Source organism: Antrostomus carolinensis, unplaced genomic scaffold (assembly GCF_000700745.2).
Source record: "Antrostomus carolinensis isolate BGI_N321 unplaced genomic scaffold, ASM70074v2 scaffold5726, whole genome shotgun sequence".
Classification (NCBI taxonomy): Eukaryota; Metazoa; Chordata; class Aves; order Caprimulgiformes; family Caprimulgidae; genus Antrostomus; species Antrostomus carolinensis.
In genome coordinates this window covers 40,382-64,350 of record NW_010319657.1, presented here as the reverse complement: position 1 = coordinate 64,350, position 23,969 = coordinate 40,382, and the positions used below count along the sequence as shown (strand labels likewise).

The 23,969-nt window shown below is 39.3% G+C and overlaps 1 protein-coding gene across 1 annotated transcript in view; it reads right to left on the bottom strand.

Moving 5' to 3' along the window:
- Positions 1 to 2,640: 2,640 nt before the first annotated feature.
- Positions 2,641 to 23,969, bottom strand: part of GLS (glutaminase) — a 56,550-nt gene continuing 35,221 nt past the window's right edge. The window contains exons 16-19 of the mRNA XM_029085275.1: positions 4,681 to 4,742; positions 3,556 to 3,632; positions 3,319 to 3,382; positions 2,641 to 2,971 (exon numbers count right to left, since the gene is read on the bottom strand). Of these exons, the coding sequence (XP_028941108.1) occupies positions 2,815 to 2,971; positions 3,319 to 3,382; positions 3,556 to 3,632; positions 4,681 to 4,742 (360 nt within the window). The 3' untranslated portion in view covers positions 2,641 to 2,814. The remainder of the gene's footprint in view (positions 2,972 to 3,318; positions 3,383 to 3,555; positions 3,633 to 4,680; positions 4,743 to 23,969) is intronic.

The following is a 23,969-nucleotide window of genomic DNA, read 5'->3' as shown; positions in this document are numbered from 1 at the left end:
TACAGAAGAAACGTATGTGACATAAAAACAAAGGAATGGGGGAATCCTCTTTGGAGCATAAGGAAATCAGCGTTTAATGAGATAACCAAAAGCTATTTACGGTAAAATCTACATGTCAGTGCCATGAATTATAAACAGCCAAACCAAGGTACTGCATATATTTATATTTATATTTATAAATAACGCCATGTCTAAATAGCTGCATCGCTGAATTGGACATTACAGAATAATGCATCTTCTCACAATGAGAAAATACTAAAACTAACCAGCAAAAATGCACTGAAGCTAAGACCAGCTAAAAGCATTCAGTATGATTCAGGAAAGTATTAAGTTTAGGGACAGCCATGATTTTTAATGTTAACTCAGTTAAAATGCCTTCTTTTGGTTTTTGGTATATATATGTGTATTCTATAACTTACCTATCTTTCAAAAATGCCAGTATGAACAATGCAAATTTCAATTAAATAAAGCTAAATCAGGTATTTTTCTGAGAAACCAAAGGATATGTTTTAATGGAGAAAAAAAATAAAATTGGCAGAAGTCAGATTAGCACTGAGATACAGAATACTGGAGACCATCTGACAACATTCCTCTACTCTGGAGTTGACAGATCTGTTGCCAGAGAAAACATGTTGGAATTTAGTTCATGGTGCAGCAGGGAAGAGGCCTTGTGCTACTTGGTGACCAGTGTGGCTCAATAAAGAGCCAGAGGCCATTTTGTTTAGTTCTTGATTAGAACTAAGGTGGCTGTGACACAGCACGTGAAAAGAATGGGTTAAAAGTCTCCAGAAAAACAGCTGATCTTTAGAAAAAAAGAAGAAGAAAAAAAAAGAAGCAGCTTAAGAACAGTAAGATTCTTGAGAAAAAGTGTTTGATAACCATGCCAGCCAGCTTCAAAATGGGATTTCAGGGCTTCAGACTTTCAGACTCTTCCAAGATTTCATCATTGTGAAGATAGTCACTGCTTGTGATGAGTATCAAGCACTTTTCCATGTGATTTGCCCTCCCTGCAGAGGCAGTATGGCATATCGTTGAGAGACTGTACAGGAACTCGAGAGGATTTATTCTCAACTATACGGACCTGCTGGGTCACTCTGGAGAAGTTAGTTCTCTCTATGCCTCAGTGGGCTCATTTGCAAAAAGAGGATAATGTGACTCAGATCATTTTTATAAAGTGCTTGGGCCATTCTAGAAAAGAATCTGAGCATTACTTCAGGAGGATTTTGGTGCCTAAATAGAAAATCTGAACTTTGAGACCTACTGATGACTTCTATGCTATGTCCTAGATAAAAATAGCCATTTACGCAATTCTCAAGCACAATCTCCTTTTCCAAGTGCTAAACAATCCTTGCCTAAAATTCTTGTGCTAAAATTCTTGCCTATGTTCACTAACTGCGGTGTTTTGTGAATATTGAATTCTAAGTGACTCTTCACTGTTGAGGTTTTATGCCACAGTATGGGCAGAAGCAATTGCACATGGGACAGGGAACTGTCATAACATTGTACTTCTGCAAACAACAAATATCTGCATCTACATTTCCCGGGATGGGGCACGTGCCAAGCTGGCTTTAGTGGCAAGACAATAAATGCCACCATTCACCACAAAAGGCACCACTTACTTGTGCTCCTGTTGCTGAACTCTAGTTCTACACCAGCGGAACCTCGCTGATGCAATACCCTGCTCCCTGGTTGATGGTAGTGCAAGAAGAGAACATACCCAAAAATTTGGTTTATCTCCTGCTCTGCTCATGCTTTGATTGGCTCAATGCTCCTTAAAGCTGTTTCACTCCATCCGTGTTCCTTATTACAAGCCTCAATTAAGTCAGATTTACATGTAATATTTGGTTTAGTACTTTGCCATTCACATACTTCCATTCCCCTCGCTGGTTCCTGGTGCAACTGCCAAGAACACCACATATGAGCCCCAAAGGGGTTCTTTCCAGCTTGCCAGGGCTTGTTGTAGTGCAAATATACCTGCAAGGAACACGGCTGCACGGAGCGGAAGCACCCGCTTTCCCCAGCGATGGGGAAGTACTTTAGCAGCTGAACATGGAGAGAGAGGAGGGAGGCGAGACAAAGGGAACTGAAAAAAAAGCTTCCAAAACAAAAACAAAAACCCCACTAAACACTGTTTGATCTTACAAGTCACATTCCCCTACGCCATTTGGTCAAACAAACCTTAAAACAGATTCCCTGACAAGACTATCTTGACAAGAACAAGCCGAGACCACTGACAACTGTCACCTATACACTCTGTTGATATTATGTAAACAAGTTTGTGTGGAATTTTTTTTTTTTTTAATTTATTTTTCCCCCAACAATAAGTGCAGATCCTTACTTTAACACACCCAGCCTAAATCTACATCAGCATCCTCAGCTGCTGAAAAACCTCACTGACGCTCATACCTGACAGCACTCTGGCTCATCCTGGCCATACTGGAAACAGAGGGCTATAGAAACAAAAATTCAGCAGAAAAATTCCTGACCACAGACTCGAGTTCACATAGAACACAAAAATAAATTAAGTAGTGCACAGTAAAGCCAACAACAGCTAAATATTTGTATACATCAATTATATGCAGCATGAGGTAATATTGCTCACATTATGGAGGGAGATTCTTAGTTGGTTTTGTTTCTTTTGAGAGGGATTGGATTTGTCCTGTGCGTATAGAAACTCCTGTAACATAACACTGAAGTAACAGAGACTTCTGTAAAATATATACCACTATCAGATAGAAACACACACGCTCTTCTTTACTTATGTATACCACAATTAAATAGGTGATTTGATTCTTAGGATCTAGCTGAAGATTATTATAGTAAGCCATCTAGATTTTTATGAACCGTTTGGTTCTCCTTTCCGTTGTTGGAATCCTCTGATGGCGTGTATTGGACCTGATATTCTTGAAGAATTTTGAAGACATCATGGTGTCCAAAATGTAAAGCTTCATCCATAGGAGTGTTATTCCACCTGGAGGAAGGAGCACAGTATTTCTAAGATCAGCACATAAGTACAGAGCCAAAAGCACCAGAACTCTAGTTCCTTACATTCCATGATAATAATTAAGCACATGAACTGTGAAAATACTTTGAGTTGTGCATAACCTTTTAAATAATAGTTTTAATAGTTTCACCATTTTTTTAATTCCTGTTTGCTCTGCAGAACCTATAGAGAACCAGTAGGATCGTGTTCCTTCTGCTTCAGTGTACTGGCACAATGCATTCCACTCTACTTGACAGACACCTCTCCTCACAGGGGCTAAAGAGGTGGCTGCTCTTAGAGCATCTCTCCTCCAAACTGGCAATAAAACCACTCACCTGTCTTTGGGGAAAGGATTCACTTTGCATGCTTCCAGTAGAAATTTAACAACGTCCACATGTCCTATAAGAAAAGCAGGACAGTGAGTGTATATATTTATGTAGATCTATGTATATACATATATACACAGAAAAAAAATTAAACACAGGTCTGCATATATAGAGATTGAAGATACTCTGCAGAAAACTGACCACATTCCATTAACAGAGAGCAAATCACACACGAGGAGACATTACCTTCTGCAGCTGCCACATGCAGGGCTGTACGTGAGTCATAGTCTCTTTGCTCCATATCCATTCCTGACAGAGCAAATCTGGGGGAAAAAAAAAAAATCCCCAAAATGATTACAGAGAAGTCTTACGTAATTAAAACAAGTTACAAAACTAGCATGGAACAATACCCTATGCTAAAATGATGAAACATCTGCTGCAAGAGGATATAAATGGTACCAAAAGCACATTGTATCTTCAGTTATAATGAAAGGGGCCCTTACAGCTTTGGCTTTAAAAATAATGTAGGGGCTTAACTTTCTTTCCAGTCTCTAAAGAAAAATAAAATGTCTTTGTGAGAAACATATCTGATTTAAAATCTAACACAAATAAGCTAAGTCATCTAAAGCAGAGTAAATTCATGCCAGCTGAGGACACCCAGAGAGGAGTCCCAAGTCTGAAAATCCTGAACAGCGTCACAGTACTGGGAGAGATCTGTCATCACACTACGGTGTTCCAGGACAGCAGAGTTAAACTGTACACATTTGTCCAGCCACTAATTATATTCAGGTATATTCTAGCCAAATTGATACATTTAATTAGTCTCTTACTATCACTACTTTAATCATTGCCAGATTCTACTCCAGATTTAGAAAGCAAAGCCAGATTTCCTAACTTCTCCAACAACAACGTGGGTTTTCCAGCCTCATTTTTTGCGGCAGTTTCAGAACTGCATTATAAAGCAGGCCAGAGCACAGCGAGGATTTTCTGCCGTCACTATGAAACGACTGGTTAAGGAAATTGTTTCACTGCAATCCAAAGGAACAGGAAACAGTGGGATTACAGGATAGTGTGAGAGCACCTTTCGGATGGTCAGATTTTAGGAGGTTTTGTTTGACACATATTTATCTCTCTCTCCTTGTGCATACCAGTGATTTTTCAAACCTTTTCTTTCTAACACATTCAACCGAAGAAGGAATCAGGAAAACCTAACTATTAAAATGCACTAATTAAGCCTGTGTCAATAGGACATACTGAATCTCCAGTGCAGCAGGGATGTCCCCAACACGGACACAGTTTATAATTATAAGTAAACAACAGCAGGCACCAAACAAGCAGCTTTCCTATTCCCAGCCCCACGCTGATTGTTACCTCCGGAGTGCAGACACGTCCCCCGTGTAGGCAGCAAACAGCAGATTTATCACAGACTTGACCTACAAAGAGAGATGAAGTCCAGTTCATTTAGCTTCCTTCCTCAAAAACAAAACCAACAGAAAACCCAAAAAGCCCAACACAGTCAGTCAGTCCAGTACTTATGAACCTGTTAATTGTATCCCCTTCCCTGGCCACATTTTGCAGTATAGTGTAGAACACTGCAGGAATTCACTCCAGCTTGCTTTGCTACCAGTACTTGTACGTCTGTCTTTCCAAGGTTGAAGTCATAAGGACAGTAAAAGATTCATAAAATGTGCATTTCTATTCTGTTGTGGTAGGAAATATGAGCCTTGCTGTACGGACAAACCATATTTCTCTCTTTGATTGCCCAACAATACTGAGTTTTGAATTACAAAGCATCACTTCGCACAACTCAGAAACCATAAATACCTCCTAAGACAAACACATTCTGGAAAAGTAAGATTACAGAGGAGATTCCTAATGCAAGGAGAAACCTCTGTTAGCAGAAAAGAAGAAGTGGTACCGCTTTTCCTTTGTATTACAGATTTTCCTTGCATACATCTAATATAGAGGCTTTCTTCAAATGAGCAATTTAAGCAATTCTATCGCATAATGAACCACTACCAGAGAAGCGAGGTTTAAAGGCAAACCAAAGCAGGATCTGTTTAGATCAAGTAACACAGGTAAATCTCAGGCAAGTAGTGCTTTTCTCAGCTTTATTCATTCCTCCAATAAGAAATGACACTGTTAGGCTACAAACCTTGTCCCGTGCACATTTTTAACACGTCCTGGCTGTAACAACTCCACAAGTTTTAACAAAGAGCCAAAACTGACAAGATAAGATGGTTTTACACATCCCACATCAGCTCCTTTCATAAACTGATAAGGCCACTTCTGGGCACCATTTCATAGCATTTTCCAGTCAACTTTCTAAATGCTGTGTTGCTTTTTATGTCGAGTTTACAAAGTTCTGTTGCTGCTACCAGCCAAGTAACAGAGATAAAGGAGAAAACTGATGCTGCATTGATCTTCCACAAGGAGGAGAAACAGACCAAAAAATCACCGCCCACAAGCAAGTCTCCCACAGATTTCTGCAAAAACACTGGCGTATTTTCACAGGGCCAGAGATGAGCCAACATCTGTGCCTCTTGTAAACTGAAGCAGTGGAATTGCTTGTTATTTTTTTACACCTCAAATATGCACTGACGCAAAGAGAGCAGAGGGAGCCAGGAGGGAAATGGAGCCACTCACCTTACGCCAGCACCCGTGGACTCCTGCGGCTCCCTTCCAGCTGGATCTAGGAGGCTCACCAGCCTGACACAGCACGTGTGAAACCTGCTCAGCAGGACCTGCAGGTCTCCATCCTGTCTCAGGGGACTCAGCATCCCCCAGGCTGCTCCTAAACCTGACTGCCTCCAAAGGCTGGGCCCCTGGGCTCCCTCAGCACTGCCCCCAATGCATTTAGGTCACCTTTACCTGTGGCAAACCCGAGATCACTTCCCAGACTCTCCTCACAAGCGTTACAGAGGCCAGGCCTGAAGTAACTCTGTTCCTCCCATGAAGAATTTTTTGTTTAAAGCTCCTGGAAAAAACAACCAGGGACCAAGAATCGTAGTGCACACCAGCATGGGCTTTGCTTGGCTCTCCCGCTGGTGCCCTGCAGGCAGACCAGGCTGGCTGCACACAGGCGTTTCAGGGCTTGCAGGTGCTGAATACTCCCCTTTCCTCAGGATCGAGGATGAGCAATGGATATTCTGTCTTTAACAAAAACCATTTCAAAGGAAACCGATCATTTTGGCTGGGCTTCTTTATGTTTCTAGGAAATGCAATGTGTATTAAAATAATGAAACATAAATAACATTCATTCCTTCCTTACAAAAAATAACTTTCCAAGTGCAGCTGGGGCCAAGAATCTCTCTGGAAATATCTGGCTAAGAAGCCATTTGCATTTTCTGTAATGATGTGACAAAAAGTAATTTGGAGATTCCTGAGGCTTTCTAACACAATTTTCTTAGGCCATGTCTCACAGCAATCTGGGAGAGGTCAAAGCTGCTCTTTTAAGATAAATAAAGTAAAATCCAAGGTCCCATTATTCTAAAAATGAACTTCTTGACAGATCAAAACAAAAAGAAATACAAATCTAGAGAAAAAGAAAAAAAATCTCTGCTTGTTTAGTTCAGAAGAAGTAAATTTGAGAGGAAACATGACTGCTCTCTGTACAACAGTAAAGATAATGGGATACAGAAAGCAGGGGGCAAACAAATCAGCAGGACAATCATTAGCAGAATAATTATCCAAAACTGGTCACGAATGAACTCAAGCCGGATAAAAGCAGACAGAGTGCAGCCATCATAGTGGAAACAACCCTTCCCTGGGGCCACCTGCCCCCATTTCCAGTGGGACTTTAATGATGTTATGGAAGAATTAGACTGGATTTGCTAGCAACAAACCACACCTTGACTCTGTAACTGCACCCTACTCTATCAGCAACATAGTCCAGGCCAAAAAATGAACAAATTTTATAAGGTATGAAATTAAATTGCTCAAAACAGCAGCAGCCATAAACAACAAAGATGGACATAAAAACTGAATTCAGGAATAAAATTTAAAAATCAAGTACATTTTGAATTCAAAGTAAGGATATACAGTTTCCATGAGCTGCTTCTGGGATATCCCTTAGATTTCAAGATAATATTAATGTAAGTAGCACATATATTAAGCCATCATGTAAGAGGTTATCATTTACATTGAGAAAAAGTCATTATGTGAAAATAACTTGCTGCCAGCAGCTTTGTATCTGCTCAAAATCTCACTTAGGCTGCCATAAAGTCAAGCACAATCAAGACTTTAAAAATGCTATTAAAAATTCTGTACCCACAAACTGATGCCTTACTAGCCTGAAATAACAGGTCCATTGCAAAAATCAAGGGCCAAAGAAACTCTAACGTGGGAGCAGCAAACATACGATTCTGGGGTTTTTAAGTGTAGGGGAGAAAAAAAAAAAATAGTGAAGATGACAGATGAGCTGTATCCATTCAAACTAAAGCACAAGGGACAAGGCAATTAATTTAAGTGTTTTAGAGACTCTGTCAATGAGTTTCTCACCAAGTGGCTCCTTATCTTCGGCATGCCACATTCAGTACTGCTGTTTCTGTTACCCACACTGATGAACACAATTTTTCCCTCATCTTCAGAAACAGAAAGTTTACCTTCAACCTGACAGCCATGAATTACCTTTTTCTACTGCACAGAATTCCTTAACTTCAAAAATTTAATGAAAGGAGAAGGGGTGGAGTCCCTTTGCTATAGATGAGCTGGATCAAACATTACCCTGCAGATATACATCAGTATCAAACCCAGAGCAAAAATTCCTCCACCTCACGTCAAGTGGGAGATGAAGCCTGCAGGCACTGCACCGGATTAACCTACCAGCTCTCGTTACTATGCCAGAAACACAGAGCACTACTCACTTAGCGAAGATGAAACCCTCTCTGTGCACAAATACTTTTTCCCCAGTGCTGCATGAAATTCTTCTTATCCAGCTGGTGAAACCAGCAAGGAAAGATTCCTCAGAAATGTGTGTGTCACCCAACATGAAAGATAAGAAGTCCCAGACCACAAACCTTGTGCTTTCACCTTCAGGTCAGCAGGTCTTGGAGGTCTCACACTCAGCTGGATGAAGCTATGACCAACTCAGCCTAGTGCTGGCAACAGTCCTGCCTCACACTGGACATGGCCAAATGACCATGATCTCCAAAGGTCCTTTCCAACTAACCGCTCTGAGTCTGCGGGTAAGAATGTGAGCAGCACAAGAAAGGGAAATCAAGACTGTTGTCGGTGATGAACTACACCAAGGTCAAGTTAAAGGAAGGAAACACTCGGAGTTCAGAGCGGCAGGAAGTCACAAGGCTGCAGCAGACGTATCAGATAAACACAGGGGGCCTAAAGGCAAAACAAGGAAAAGACACCAACCCAAAACCCCAAAAGCGCAAACCGAGTGAGACAGGCACTGAAAGTGACAAAGGAAAACCGAGCCTTAAAGTGACTCCTAGTCCAAAGCTTTCACATTGCAGTTATTTTAAGTATCTCCTAAGCCTGACTGTGCTAAAAGCTTCAAAGCAGTCTCCTTCCAGCAGCAGGATTCAGATGTGAAACCAACTGCACACGGCTGGAGGAAGCGCAGCACAACTCCAGGGCTGCCTCAGCGCTCCAGGGAGCGTGTGCCCAGCGCACAGCAGGGACACCGCTGTCCCCATTCCTCTGTAACATACATCCTCCAAGTATTTTGGTAAGACATGATAGTCTTGGGGTTGTTTTTCAATTTCTCAGTGTATCAACGTGAAAAACCTAATGAAAAAATAAGTTTAACTTCAGTATTAATATGCTGAAGTTACTTATGGCAAGTGAAATCTCAACACTTCAAATTGATCTGAAAGGCTTGACTGGTACATGGGAACAGCCTTAGTGGAGTATTTGTAACAAAACAGTCTTTCCTAGTGGAGCTGCACACCCAAATCCAGCCCGCATGAGAAGACTTACTTAAATAGTCTTAGTCTCATGATGGCTAATAGCAAATCCCCACACCAGACTGAGGTGAGAATCACTTCTCTCAACACAGACCAGTTCAGAGGACTTTTTGTTTTAACGTAAAGACCAGCATGTGTGTCACTGCCTAGCTCTAATGCTTATCCACAGAAGATCTCTCCACACACTTCACAGAGAGCAAGCTGCTGTCATTGTTGGCACCAAGACGGTAAACTGAGGCCCAGAGATGGAAATGAACTGCTATGGTCTCATGGTGAGGACAGAGCAACCCGGTGCCTTCTGCCCACTGGCTCACATGCTTCAGCGCTATTATCAAACAACTAAGCCCCAAGAAGGACCCAAACCCAAGCAGCTGGTTGTACCAGCCCTGTGCTCTGTTCCTGCCTGCGTGTCCGTGTCGCTACGGGGCTGTTTGTCCTGCCCTGCTATGGCTGCAGTGACTCCAGCACAGCCTGGCGAGCCTCCGCTCCCTACTCCGCTTGGATTGGGAGAGAAAAGCCAAACAGCTGTGTGCCCAAAGAAAACAAATCCTGTAGAAAAAATTAATTTAACTCAGAGCTGGATTAATTCTATGAGAAGCTCTTAGCTAAAAAGGTCACTGAATCTGGATTTTAATTTCCTACTGTGTCCTGCTTCCTGAGAGTGCCCCCTCAACCCCCATTTTTTGGAAAACATTACAGAATTTACAGTCTAAAAAAATTATTACTTCCAACTTTACTGTTTCTCCAGGTGGCTGAGGAATACAGTCAAGCCCAACAGTTTAAAATGGTGCTGCTAAAGGCAATACAACAAGGATAAACAAACAAAACCCTCTAATCTTTCCAGTGCTCATTACATGATATTTAGGGACAATGACACAGATTAGCCTTCAAAAAAGATGTTCAAAATATTGGGAAAAAAAGGTTGTTTGAGTGCATATTGTTTCTCAAGAACTTTGCCATATCTGAACTTTACTATGCACCAGACCCAGTGTGCTGACAGGAGACTTACAAATACAACAAAAGAGGGGGGGGGGGCGGGGAAGAGATAGCAGAGCTAGTTGAGAAAAAAATGGCCTCCAGTCTCTTCTCTCGTGTCTCATTTTTTGTGCTTAAAATGAGACGCAATATTTCCTTCTGGGAACCCTGCCCTCCTGGCCAACTGGCTTGAAGAACAAGCTTTTGATTGTTCCCTGCATAGCACAGAGGTGTGGAGATAAACTGGGATAGAGACTTCAGCTCCTGCAGCTCAGGACTTTCCTAATGACAAGCAACTGTCATGCTAACCCGCAGTCCTGATGCACTGGGATCTCAGAGCGGGTCCCAGACAAGCAGGACTCCTGGTGCATGATATCCACCACCCAGGCTCCCAAAAATGCTGCAGAAAAGCTGCTCTGAATGGAAGTAAAGCTCTGCAGCTCTTCTTCACCAGTGGAGAATGCACCAGAGAAATGAGACCAACTTGTCTGCAAGTGTCTCCAAGGCAGAGTTCTCCACACCACTAAAACCCACCAATGCTGCAGCACAGTTAGTCTGCATTTATGACACCTTGGCTGTCTTCCTTTGGCACCTGCAGCAGCGACCCAGGCTGATGCAGCACCATTTCCCTATTTATACAAAACGTCTGACAAATGTTATTTCAAAACTGCAGATCCTGGCAACACGCTGTTATGACCAGAAGAAAGATGAGAGCGCAAAGCGCTCAGTAATTTCTCGGATGCCACCCGGGCTCTCTCCTGACTCCCCTTTGGCAGCTGGGTCACAGCGACATACCGGACAGATGAGCACAGCCCCGCGCGCCCCTCCGCCCCGCGCGCGCCCATTGTTAACAGCACACGGCCTCGCTAATCCGGCTCAGCGCTGGATTAACGCTGAAATGCAAAAAATAGATTGTTAAGCTGTCTAAGGTGAGCGTTTGTCTAGTGAGCGAGGATTAACGTTTCACGCTGGGAAGAGACCAGCTACTAAAGTCTTCCCATTCTCCTGACCTTTGCAAATGACCAAGTACTGACAAGTAAGGCAGGAGCAAAGAGTTTACAGGAGCCAAGAGAGACTGCACAAAGTAATAAAAGCTCCAAAATCAACAGAAGTTGGACAGAAATTTGACTTCACAGCAGCGCTGTTCTGCTGATTTTCCCCCCAATTGGGGTCATCTGAGTATGTAGCAAAAAGCAACCATTCCTCTTGCTCTCCAGAAAAACTCTAGGTTTCTAGATGCTTATTTTATCAATGGAAAAAAAATCCTGAAATCTAAGACACCAATATAAATTCTGAAATGGCAGTAGTGACCTACAAAAAAACCCACAAAAAGTAAATCTAGAGCACAAATGAAACAATTTAGCCATCCAGTTTTTACACACTGTACTATTAATTCAACTATGCTGAAACATAGCTTATAGATGACTTTCTCCCTGCATGTAAGGTTTCAAAATAAAATTGAAAAAAAAACCCAAAAAACAACAACAACAACAACAAAAACACCCCCAAATCCCAAACCTCCTCAAAAAGAATTTCAAAGCCTCAATTTTGAAATTAAACCTAGAATGCAAGTATTCCCTAAAAGGACAAAAATAAGACAGGGATGAATCTCAGAGAGGAACACATGTGTCTGTATGTTCAGACACCAGACAGGACCACTTACTTTAAAAATTGACCATTTTTTGTATTTACAATTAACTTGCAATAAACTGGAATCTGCTCTCCGGGGTCTGCTGACCAGGCTAGTGTTGGGGGGGAAATCACTGTTCAAGTCTAAAACAGACAGCCATCATTTTCCTTTAAAATACCATTCTTCAGTATGAAGGCAAGCTGTATTTTGCAAGGAAAAAAATCTCAATTGAAACTCAGTATCTTTGCAACTGAGCTTCTGCTTTGTTTCCCCTGAAACAAAAGTGGAAGTTATTACCTAAGGGTAAGTAAAACATTTACTTTCAAAAGTTAAAACTAAGACCGAACCATAAACAAATATCCAATCAAAACATTAAGCCACAACATTACCTTACTCTACAGGAAACCAAGTTACATAAGAAAAGTAATTTCTCGAAATAACTTTCTGAAGCATGCAAAAATAAGTCTTTCAGCTCGAGTAAGAGTGATCAACAGACCACACCTACCTCTACAGCAACCTAATGCCAACTGCCTCCAACAGAGCCTCTTGCCTGACATCAAATGAACACAAGGCTCACAAAAAGGTTCTAAAAAAGAACTCCTTGGGAAAGTCTTTGTTTCCATTTTACTATAAATAATTAGAGGATCTATGACTAAATTAATGCATACTCTTACACACATTAATGACAGAGAAATATGTGAAAATACAAACAAGGCTAGCTGTTCCAGAAAGCCTTCATTTCTTCTTCAGGACTTTTTCCCCCACCTCTTTAGCCTATTTTCTGCACTACTGATCCTTGTTTCCTCATACAATTTGAAGAAATTGCAAAGGTAACTCTAGAGCCTGCAAATATTTACTCTTCTGTGTTTTGAAACTAACATGAGAAACAAGACTGTCAATTTTTTCCTCCAGTCCATTTCCTAATGCACCAACTATCACTTTGCCTCTAGATGGTGCAAGCTCCTCTCCGCAGCTCTGGACGGAGGATGATACCAGCTCCCTCAGTTTTACGAGCTGTGGGTGCAGCATTTATTTTCGGAGTCAAAGCTGCAACAGTCACTTTCAAAGCTGCTACCATGGAGTTTATTTTTGGAGTCTCCCCGGCAGAATTAATTTGAAATGCTGCTGGCACAGCAATTATTCACATAGCTGGTGCTGTCGGTCGAAAACTAACGGACTCATAAAACACTTATTTATTCCTCAGTAACTGCCTTGCAGTTTTTAGCAGGTGTGTTCAAACACAATTCACGTATATACTGAAAGCTTCTTCCCCCATGAGTTATGTCTAGACTGCGTGCAAGGGGCTGTATTTCACGTACACCTATCCAGAGCAGCTTTAAACCATCTGTACTGCTATAGCTGCAAGAACCACAGGCGAGCCAGCAAGTTATTTACCCAGGTTCACAGAGGAGCTTCTCAGTCTCCCCTCAGCTGTATCAGATGACCATACAGTACTAACAGCTTTCAGTCTGGAATCACATAGATGAGTTAACTGCATTTATGACTGCAACAAAGACCTCTTCCAGTGCTCTGTAACCTACATACAGACCCTCACTGCATCTGCACAGTTAAGCTGATTACACAGGAACACAAGGGAAGTGTTATTTTGGGTAATATTACTGCTTTTTCATTGACTTATACTTTATTAAAAATGATACAAATGTGCTGGCTAACTTTGTAAGTTAAAAGGTTTTTTTGACCTTTAAATTATTGCTCTAACTACAGAGGAGGATGGTAGCAGTCAGCAGGCGCTAAGAGCAGCTAGGTGGGCTATGGGAAATGAAGGGCTGCTCAGTTCACCGTCAGCAAGTAAGCGTGTGAGAGAATGTGGAGGGCTAACACTGCAGCTGCTGCCTCTCACCTCAGCATCAGACTGCACTTCAGACAGAGCAAGGAGGAAGGTGGGAAAAGCTATGAGACAGGCGTTACTGTTTGCCAAACAAATACGTCAATTCAGCAGAAAAAATTATACAATCCTGAGATTTTTTTTTTAATTGTATATGAAGCTGTTCAAAATCCCAGTATGATTTTAAATGTCTTCTTATTGCAATTCAACTTCTAAAATTGTTTAAAAACTAAATCTCATCTTTTAGAATAAACACGGTCATCTTTTCATCTGATTTTGTACATTTTTAAATTGGTAGGAAGATACTGACAAAACAATTCTCTGGTCCTAGAAATCTGAAAACAGAGCCAAGAGTTGTGGCTGGCTTCAATTCAGACATGGGAGCGCTAAGATACAAACAAGCTTGTACAGGTAGCTCAGCCTTAGTACCTGTCACAGAAGCTGTGCATGTAGCTGAATATAAGAAGCGTTTAATTAAACCAGAGGTATACATTGAAGACTTCTCGTGACACTGGGGTGGGGCTAAAAAAAAACCCACAAAAAAAACCAAACCCCTTCCTTCACCCTGAGAACAACTGTCAGCCTCCCGCACTGGGTAATGCATGGGCTGAAGAGGCAAAAGGAAAAAGGCAGCTGTCCCAAAGATGAAAGTTGAGTAGAGATGGTTGCTCTCTCTCTCTCTCCACCTAACGATCTACTAGTTTCAAATGGATTTCTACCATTCACATTTCCTTCAGATTCAAACTTTTTAGAGATGGGTCAAAAAATCTAAAGGACTAGAGTATGCCTACCTGAAAACACAAATAATTAAGTGTCTATATTGCATTTTACAGTAAACTGATTTTCTTTGCCCACCTCTGCCCAAAGTCCTTTTTTCATCAGAATACTTTAAAATAATCTAGGTATTTAAAAGCATCTAAAAATTATACTTGCAACAAGCTAGCACAATACCACAACTGTTTGTCCATCTTTTCTGCTCTGTTACCATATTATTTTGCATAAAAATTTTAAAAGCCTAACAAGGACACAGGAAGTGGTCATTGGGAGCAGAAGGTTACCTTTTCTTCTGATCTATTAAAGACAGACTAAAACAGAATTCACCTCTTCCAATACCAACCTCTTGCTCATAAGATGTTCATCAAGTGGGCATACAGCTTTGGAAAGAATCTCATTGGTATTCAAAAAAACCATCACCTCTCTACCTGTTGAAAAGCTAATCCATCTTAAATGCTAACACGCAGGAAGTGCAAGCTTTTCAAGGAGTAAAAAAAAATTTAAAAAATTTAAAAAAATTTAAAGAAATTTAAATTTTAAATTTAAATTTAAAAAATTTAAAACATATATGGAGGAAAAGCAAGAGTCACAGATATGACTTAGCTCAGTTCTACAATTAATTCAGACTCTGCATGCTCAGAGATTACTGAATTTCATTCTTCTTATTTTTAAATGATAAATGAGATTTAGCATCTTGTAAATGAAACTTAAAATATTAAAAATTTCAAATATACTTTGTGAATCTGTAAGTAACAGTCTACTTCATACTACATTTGGTTTTGCTCAGGTATCTGAAAGACAGTAACAGTAGTAGTTGAACTGTCCTTGAAAATGGCTAGCAGAGACCTTATTTCATGACAACAAACACTGTGAATTTGCAATTATTTAGAATTTGTAATTATTATTGACAGTTCTCCTGGCTACTGATTAATTCTAAAGTTTTAGTAAACCAATTCTGTTTAAATTACAGATAAGATTATTTAATTAAAATTAATTAAGAGTAAACAATTAAACAAAATGTTTACTAGATTAAGTGAAACATCTACTTACCTTCAGTAAGTAAGTAAGTATTCCACTCCCGAGATGTGTAAGCACCACGGGGTGAGCCAAGGCTGTTCTGGCCAGCCATGTTCCCCCCACTGCCTCCCCCAACAGAGGCAGAAGCATCAATCCTTCACCAATCCAAAACTTGAACTCCAGAGGTAGAGAGTGGGTCACACAAACTGGAATTTAGTTGAATCCCTGAATAGAAGCCTCTCCCCCCAAAACCAGGGCATCCAAACTTATTTTTATCTAGAAAAAGAGTACAGAGTATCGTAAGAATGTCCAGGGTGTGTGGATGGGGCAGTTTTTCCTTTCCCACACCATCACTAATTCCAGAGAACCATGACTTAACAAGAGGGAGTATCAGAAAAGACCAACCTGGCTTTTGTCCTGATGACAAAAAAGATGTTCCTGCTGTGTTGTTTGTCATGAATGGTATGACAAAGGACTAGTAGGCAGACAAATTATTTCAACAAAAAGTTTACTTGATCAAGTGGAACATTTAAGGCATAAAGAGGCATAAAGACTTTCAACCTTCAAGTCAGAAGATGAAGATCTGAATTTTCAGTTTTAGGTGGTATGCATTTGCCATCAATAGTTTGAATCTTGCTGCCACATCCAAAGCACCAAAGTTACATGGAAAAAAAATGAATAACTTTCTCAAAGACTTTAACTGTGCTGTCAAAATTTTTCAATCAGCAATGAAATAAAGTTTTGTTATTAAATTATGATGACTGGAAGTTCCAAAATGGTAAAACAGTAATAGCTCTTGCAGAAAACTATTACAGGAATCTTGAAGAGTCATCATCATCTCATGATACAGACTTTGGTAGTTCCTGTACAGCTCTTTCATAGGCTAACCCCTGCAAATACTTCTGCAACAAAAAGCATAAAGAACATACATGGAAGTCTTAACAAGAAGAATGAACACTGACCAGTTGACTCTGGATGCATGAAAAAACAAAACCAAAACAAGAACCTTTGAAGTAGTGGATACAGACATTACTAACACTGCAAGATTTGGGACCAAAAGACTGGGATCAACCATAGTCACAGGAATAAAGCAGAATGCTGATGGGAGCTTTAGTGATGCTAGCTGTATTAAGCAGACAGGACAAAAGAACGTCTGCCTTTTCAAGGACCCATTGACTACCACTGATATCCACACAACGGAGTGGAGTAACGCTCCCGCTTTTTGAGTAGAGTAATGCTCCCGCTTGCTGGGCTGTAGGTGCCTCGCAATTTATAGATGACAGTTTACTTTTAACTACAGGACTCAGCTGGAATTATACCCAAAATAAAGAAGGATGTTCTCAAAAACATATTTACTGAAACTTTACAAACAAGAGACCGACTACACCCTACAGGCTGAAAGCAGAACAGGAGAAGTCTTGACAGAAATTCGCACTCTTCTGTTGTTGGGAGGGTTGTTTCTGAACTATTAGGAACAAGTTTCTAGAAACCGTCTTCTGATTTCTAGACTATTTGTTCAATAGCTGTTTTTCTTGCATCGGAAGTATTTATTAACTTAAAAAGATTTTTCACCTCCACAGTTTCATCTCCAAACCCTAAGAACAGCCATATTATTCCCCATATGGGGCAAAACATACTCAGCTGTTTTAGCCTGCTTCTCCATGCCCTCAATCATAATTCTAAATTCTTTCCTGCAATGGCATGGGTGGTTTGTTGGGGTTTATTTCTTGATTTTGTTTTCTTTTTTTTTTTTTTTTTTTTTTTTTTTTTTAAAGCAGTTTGATCAGAACAGTTTATTCTCAGACCAAGATTACATTATAACTAGTTGTCTTGAAACAATTACAGGTTGGAGAAGTTTAAAAGACAAGTCCTTCAAAAGAAGTGTGAAATAAGCTTATCACACAAAAAGCCAAAGCTATAACCAAAACCAGGTCTACCAGTCCAAAAAAACTTCTATTAAATGAGTAATTCCTGAACAAACAATGAATTTGCCTGCCTCAAGGAAAAAACTGGACTAGTGCATGACATCAACAGGAAGCAAGCAACATTATCTCTTCCTATCACTCCACCTGTGTTCTCAGTTCATTGTTGTGATAAGCGCTCTGATCACAAGGGGTCCCAATAGTAACATGCTGTCCCTCAGCAAGTAACACACTTCCAGGTTTGCATTTAGCCTGTTATGCTTTAATAGAAAAATAAAGGGAATACAGAGTTGTTTTCAAATCCTTACATCACTTTATTTTCAATGATATAATTAAAAAATAAATAGGATCCAGTAGGAAAATATAGCAGCAGGTGAAAGTGTTAGTTATTGCGCACCAAAAGCCATTTTTACCTACGCCACTTCTAGGATTCCCTAAAGCCCAAGAGATTTTCACATGATGGTAAGGTCACCACACACAGTGAAAAGACAGGAGTCACCATCACAAACTGCAGAAAGGGAAAATTTCAAATGGAGGTTAGGAAAAAATTCCTCACATGGCAGTGGAAAAGCACTGGGACAGGTTACCCAGCGAGGTTACAGAAACCCCATCCTGAAAGGCTTTCAAAAGTTGACCAGCAAACTCCCTGAGCAACATTATCTCACTGATGTTAGATCCTGCTTTGAGCAGAAGGCTGGACTAGATGACCTCCAGAGATCCCTTCCAAGCTCTACGACCTAATGGTTTAATTCTTAGGTTGCTTACAGTCACTGTAATCTCCTACAATTCATACAAATGGGTTATGATGATCACACCCAGCTAAGTAAAATTGACCTAGTTTAAGAAAAGAGACAATATGGAGATAAATTCCCAATTCACAGCGTGCACAAGACTTTTGTAGCAATACACAAATACTTCAAATTCTGTATAGCAGCTGTTTGGCAACTCAAGTGAAAAACCTACTTAGCTATTAAAGAATCTTCCAAAGCAAGTAACAGATATTTGTTGACTGTATTATCAAAACAATAACTTCAAATTTTCAGAATATTCAACAATGTAAAATTAAGAATCAAATTCAAGCAATTTCACTGAAAAATCATGATGCTAAACATTAACTGAAGTGCAAATATGGGGGCAGGAGAAAGTACATTGATCTCTAACAGGAGAAGCACTACCAACTGCCCATAATTTACAAAATAATAGTGCTGCTTAACCAGAGAAGACCTGCTTGACTGATCTGATAAAAGTGTCCAAGAAAATCTGGAAAGAAGATATGCAGAAAACAGCTTTTGCCTTCTGCAAATATAAACAGTATCCAGAAAGTATGCAGACAACACTACAGAGGGCACCAGCTACGTGCCAGCTAGGTCAAAATCAGAGCAGAGCAGCAGCTGAAACAGGAAGCATTACCTTAGAGCAGATATGCTCCCCCACATGCCCGCTGCAGAAATGAAACACATGGAAGTATGCCTGGCTGGAACATTTTTGAGTGTAGAAAAGTGTTTCAGAATTCCTTCCTTTTCCCCTTGTCCTTCCTTCAACCCTGTTTCCTCATTAGCCTTAGTGCCAAGGTGTCAAAGTGCCTATTATTCTCCCAATGTGAAAACACACATCTTTTCCTTTTAAAAATCCACATGGTCCAGTTAACTCAACAGCCTTACTTTAGGTCATGCATCCATGTCAGCTTCATTACCTAAATCAAGCTCTGTTTAAACTACTTAAAACTGGTGAGGGGGGAATTAAAAAAAAAAAACAGGTACACACACACACCAAAAAACCCAAAATAAATCACAAAAAACCCTTGCCACCACCACACTTCTGCAAGCCTAAACTCTATCGGATGGCTTTAGTTAGTTAAACTGCAGCTTCAGGTGTAGCCACTACATAAGGCCTGCTGTGCACAGAAGAAATGTATGTGTATTTTCAGAAGTAACTAAACTATGTGCAGAGCTGTGCCACTCCTTAGGTCTTACAAATATGCCAAGTTTTCAAGTGATAGCAAAGGTCTGCATAAAGCAGCATCAGAAGCCAGTAATAAAATTACCTTCTACTCGCACAAAAAACAAAAGGAAACAGGACATTTCTGTTTTGCACACAATATTCTCCAGAAGGAACAAATAGTAAACTGGAAACCACACTTGATTCAGGGTAGGTAGTTTAATAATTTAGAGTGCAACAAACTATTCAACATACCAGGACATAAATTCCTGAAAGAAATGGGGCTGTGCATGACCCACCCTTTAAAAGCATGTCACTATGCACACTACTTAGTCATGCACTTCCTTAGACAGGACAAGAAGTGTGGAACAGACAAGCCAGTAGCCTGATGAAAATAAGAAGTTTTAATTATACTGCTACTTCATTTAAAGCCTCTTGCCATCCCTGCAACTATTAGAGACATCTGTGACATTCAAATTCTCAAAGACTCTGTGCACTGAAGATAAATTATTAGGTCCATTTAGTCTTCCCAGTAAAAATTCTGCTGAAAAGAGTCTATTCTTTTTTCAGTGGAATAACTGCTTCTGAACTCCCACCAGAAAACTACAGAAATATTTAAACAAAATTACAAAAACTAAAATGGTACAAGCCTGCAATCAATGCTTAGGATACTAAAATGAAAACATTATATATAAATCATGAAGCTCATAATCAAGTACTTTGCTCACAGCTAACTACTGTGCATCAATGACATGTATGTATCAAGACCAAAAGACATTAAGAACAATGAAAAAAACCAACATACTCTACCTGCTCTCCCACCCACCGTCTTCCCATTCTGTTCCTTTTTCATTCATCTACACACCCACTGGTCTTTTGACACAAATGTACAATGAAAACCAAAATATAAGAGCCAAAATAATTCTACAGTAAATCACCTATGGTTCTCTGTATCTAATTCTCTTCTACCTTTCCTCACCTCCATAACATTAAGATATTAAACTCTTTTAATACGAGGTATTTTATGTACAATAAACATACAGCTAATTTTAAAAAGACAGTACAAACAACTGCAATTTATAAACCAATTGACAGAAAAGTTAAATTAATAATTACAGCCATCCTCAGTACGCACATGTCTCTAGGGACAAAATCTTGCCTCGGAACCATCACTTTATAAATACATCTACTATTTACTATCTCGAATAAATTTTCATGAGAAAAAAAAGCAAGCCTGTGACAAAGGGCAAGTGCTTTGCCAGGAACCCAGATTCACCTAACCGTGTTCAGATCCCACTGTTGCTACTACAAGGACGAGGGTTTTGGACCACCTTCCTTGCTATGTGTGATTTATTACAAGCTGTATTTTTCACTCTGTAACACTCAGGATCAACAGTCACCACCCTGGCACTGGTACCATTAACCACGTATTTTCCAAGTGACTGAATTAGTATCTTCAAAACCACACAAATACACAGTGATGTTAATAACCTACTGCACCATGACAATTTTATTAGAAAAGTCACAGTGAGAAAGCTTTACTACTTTGATTTTTGTTTTCAACTTTCTAAGATGCCAGTTCAAAGAGAAAAGTAATTAGATTATTGTACAAAATGTTTAAGAAATCTTAGGAAGGTTTTCAATGACTGGTTTAACTAAATCTGCTTATTCCACTTACTTTTCCAGAACTTTTATCTTTTTTAGAATGGAGCACTCACTATCTTACTTCAGTATCAAAAATGTGTTTGAACAAATCTGTTCTCCATTGAGATAAAAAAAAAAATACAATAAAAATCAGCTTAAAATAAATTTATTAAACAATACAAAAATAAGCATGCTGGAAATTGAGATACATAAATAACATACAATGCAAATGAAAAATGGGAAACGAGACAGGTAACTTAACAACTGAGCCAAAAAGTACAACACAAATGCTAAAATAAAACTTTAAAAAGCATTTACATTTCTAATGAAATGTTAATGATGCTGACAAAGAAAAAACAAACAAACAGCTAAAATGCTTGAATATCAAGAATTGCTATTACTGTAGCACAGGTGAACACTAGAACCGTTGCAGACTTCAAACATCCAGTGACTAGCCTCTATCACCGCATTCTCTCAGGCCTGCTCACCATAGTGCAGGCATGGGGATGTTGTCATGGCAGACCTAACTCTGGTCCCAGCTATCTGTGTGCCCTGCCATGAACAAGAGCCACTGCAGACACGGCTGGCCAGAACAAGAAACTGTGTGCCAAGGCAAGTTACAAAATAATTGGCCCAAAGTAGTCTCCTCTTGACTTCTAACTAGAGGCTGGCTTAAATTCTGAGACAGGTTTCAAAAGCACGTATTACAGTTCTGTAATATATATCTCTAAAGTAAAGATTGTGTAAGCTGTACCTTAAATATTCTTATTATGCACATTAAAGATCTAGTAGTTTTCTTAATTTTGTATTTCCCGTGCAGGATTGCCTCTACCACAAGTTTGGTTTGTAACTGACAAACATAAATCAGGTCAAGATTTTTATTTTCACGTTGAAATACAGATGGAACAATTTTCCATCTTCAACTATGCTTTTAGAATTAGATTGAAATAGTACTAAAGTCAGAAAGTTATCCGTATAGAATTGCATCACGCAAATCCTGCATCATACGTTTTCCTTTTTTAATTACATCAGTAATTTAACCAGCAACATGTCATCACTGTAAATACTTTTCATTAGCAGCACAGACACGTTATGTTCCCTCTTGCAAATGAGGGTATTTCAGGTAAAGACATGTCATTTTGCAGGATCTGAATGCCTGTTATGTCTCCATAACTACTAGTTTACTGTAAAATCTTTAAGACTGTGCCTTTAGTTATTTTACTTTATTTTCAAAATAAGCACCGACAAACCTAACCTTATCATCAGTGGTAAGATTACAAAACAGCTATTATTCAGCAATTTATGACTGACATTTATTACTGACATGTGCACCACAGATTTACTTCTTCATCCCAGTAGGACTTCAAATTCACTGAAAACTGATATTCTGTATTGCTTTGCTTAGACATTTTAATCTTACGCTTCAAGGACAGGAAGCCCATCCTTTTACAATACACTGCTAGATGAAGATTATTCAGGGTTTAGTCAGAGCTTATTTCAAATGTTTATGCAAAACTAACACCACCTAAACAGAGTAATTAAGAACAGCTTGCTTTCTCAGAGAACATCAGTTTTGCTTTATTCACAGCTTCCTTAACTCACAAACATCCAGACGGGACAAAACGGGGCAGGAAAAATCTAACTCTCCCCTTATGCAAAACTCATGTATGAATGCATTTTGGAGTTTTAGATAAACTAAAAGGAGTGGGATTGGGGGAAGGGGCAGGGAGAAGGGGTGGAGGTATTACTAAGGAATTGTCTGTCACTGTCTCTTAAAATACTCCACCAGCTAATACCATTTATCATTACTTGTTCAAGTTTTCAGAAGTTTTATAAACAGGATTCTGTATGATGTGCATGAGGGTGGGATATATCAAATTATCTGCAAGCTTTTAAAGGGGAAAACTTTCTAAAAATATAGAATAATTTTCCAAGATTTTCAGCATCATTAAGAATGTAATAGCTATAAGTATCAAGAATTTAGCAAGTCTGTGCCCTCTGTTCAGCGCTGCCTACTGAGCCTATTCAAAGCTTACATACACCCTTTCATATATACTCTACTCAAGACACTTAAAATTATCAAATTATGCAGATGAAAGATGAGGTTGCCTGTAGAAGAATGCAAGTCCTGCTTCTTGCAAGCTGACAGAGGTGCAAACTCAGTATCATTTTTAAAAGTAGCAATTAATTGTAATTTTTTAAAATTTGCTCATGTTTAAGTAAATGAAACCTCTGACCATATATGTGAACATGCACACACATTAGCAGTTGAAAAATAAGTTAATTGTAAACAGTTTTATTAATATCTACCTATCTGCTTTGCTCTGAATATATTTCCTGCTCACTACTCAACTGGTTACCACTCTCAAACCAAGATTGCTTACATTCCTCTCTAGGGTGGAGCACAGCATTATTAGTAAGGCAGACTTCTGAGTCATAACTACCAGCTGGCAATACAAGCAGCTAGCAAGACACTCAAAATAGTTTGGTACAAAATTTTTCTACTGCATTAGTTAACTTGCAAACAAGGCAGAGTTTTTCCTCCCACTTCTCCCCAGCCATTTTTGCTCTTTTTATTTAAATGTTAGCATTAATAGTTATTAAAGGACTGATAAAAAAAAAAAAAATCTTCACTAGCATGGCATATCCAAAGGATCCATTTCTGTTCTAAGCAATTTGAAAGCTCATATTAAAAAAAAAAAGAGAATACAGCAATAACATTACTCAGAATCTATCTCCACTTAATATACAATTATTTAGAGATTTGTGAATTTGCTGTATTTTGCTGACCCTTTTTTACTTTATATTTTAATTAAAATTCTTCTTTCTTTACATGCTGACCCTGATCAGAGGACACACCGTAAGTTCTTCCTTAGCTGTAATTTACTTAAAATTCTCAGATATAAACAAAAATAAACAGATATACACAAAGTAGTATATCTTTTAAAACATTCAGATTTACCTTTTTCTTTTTTTTTTTTTTCCCTTTTTTT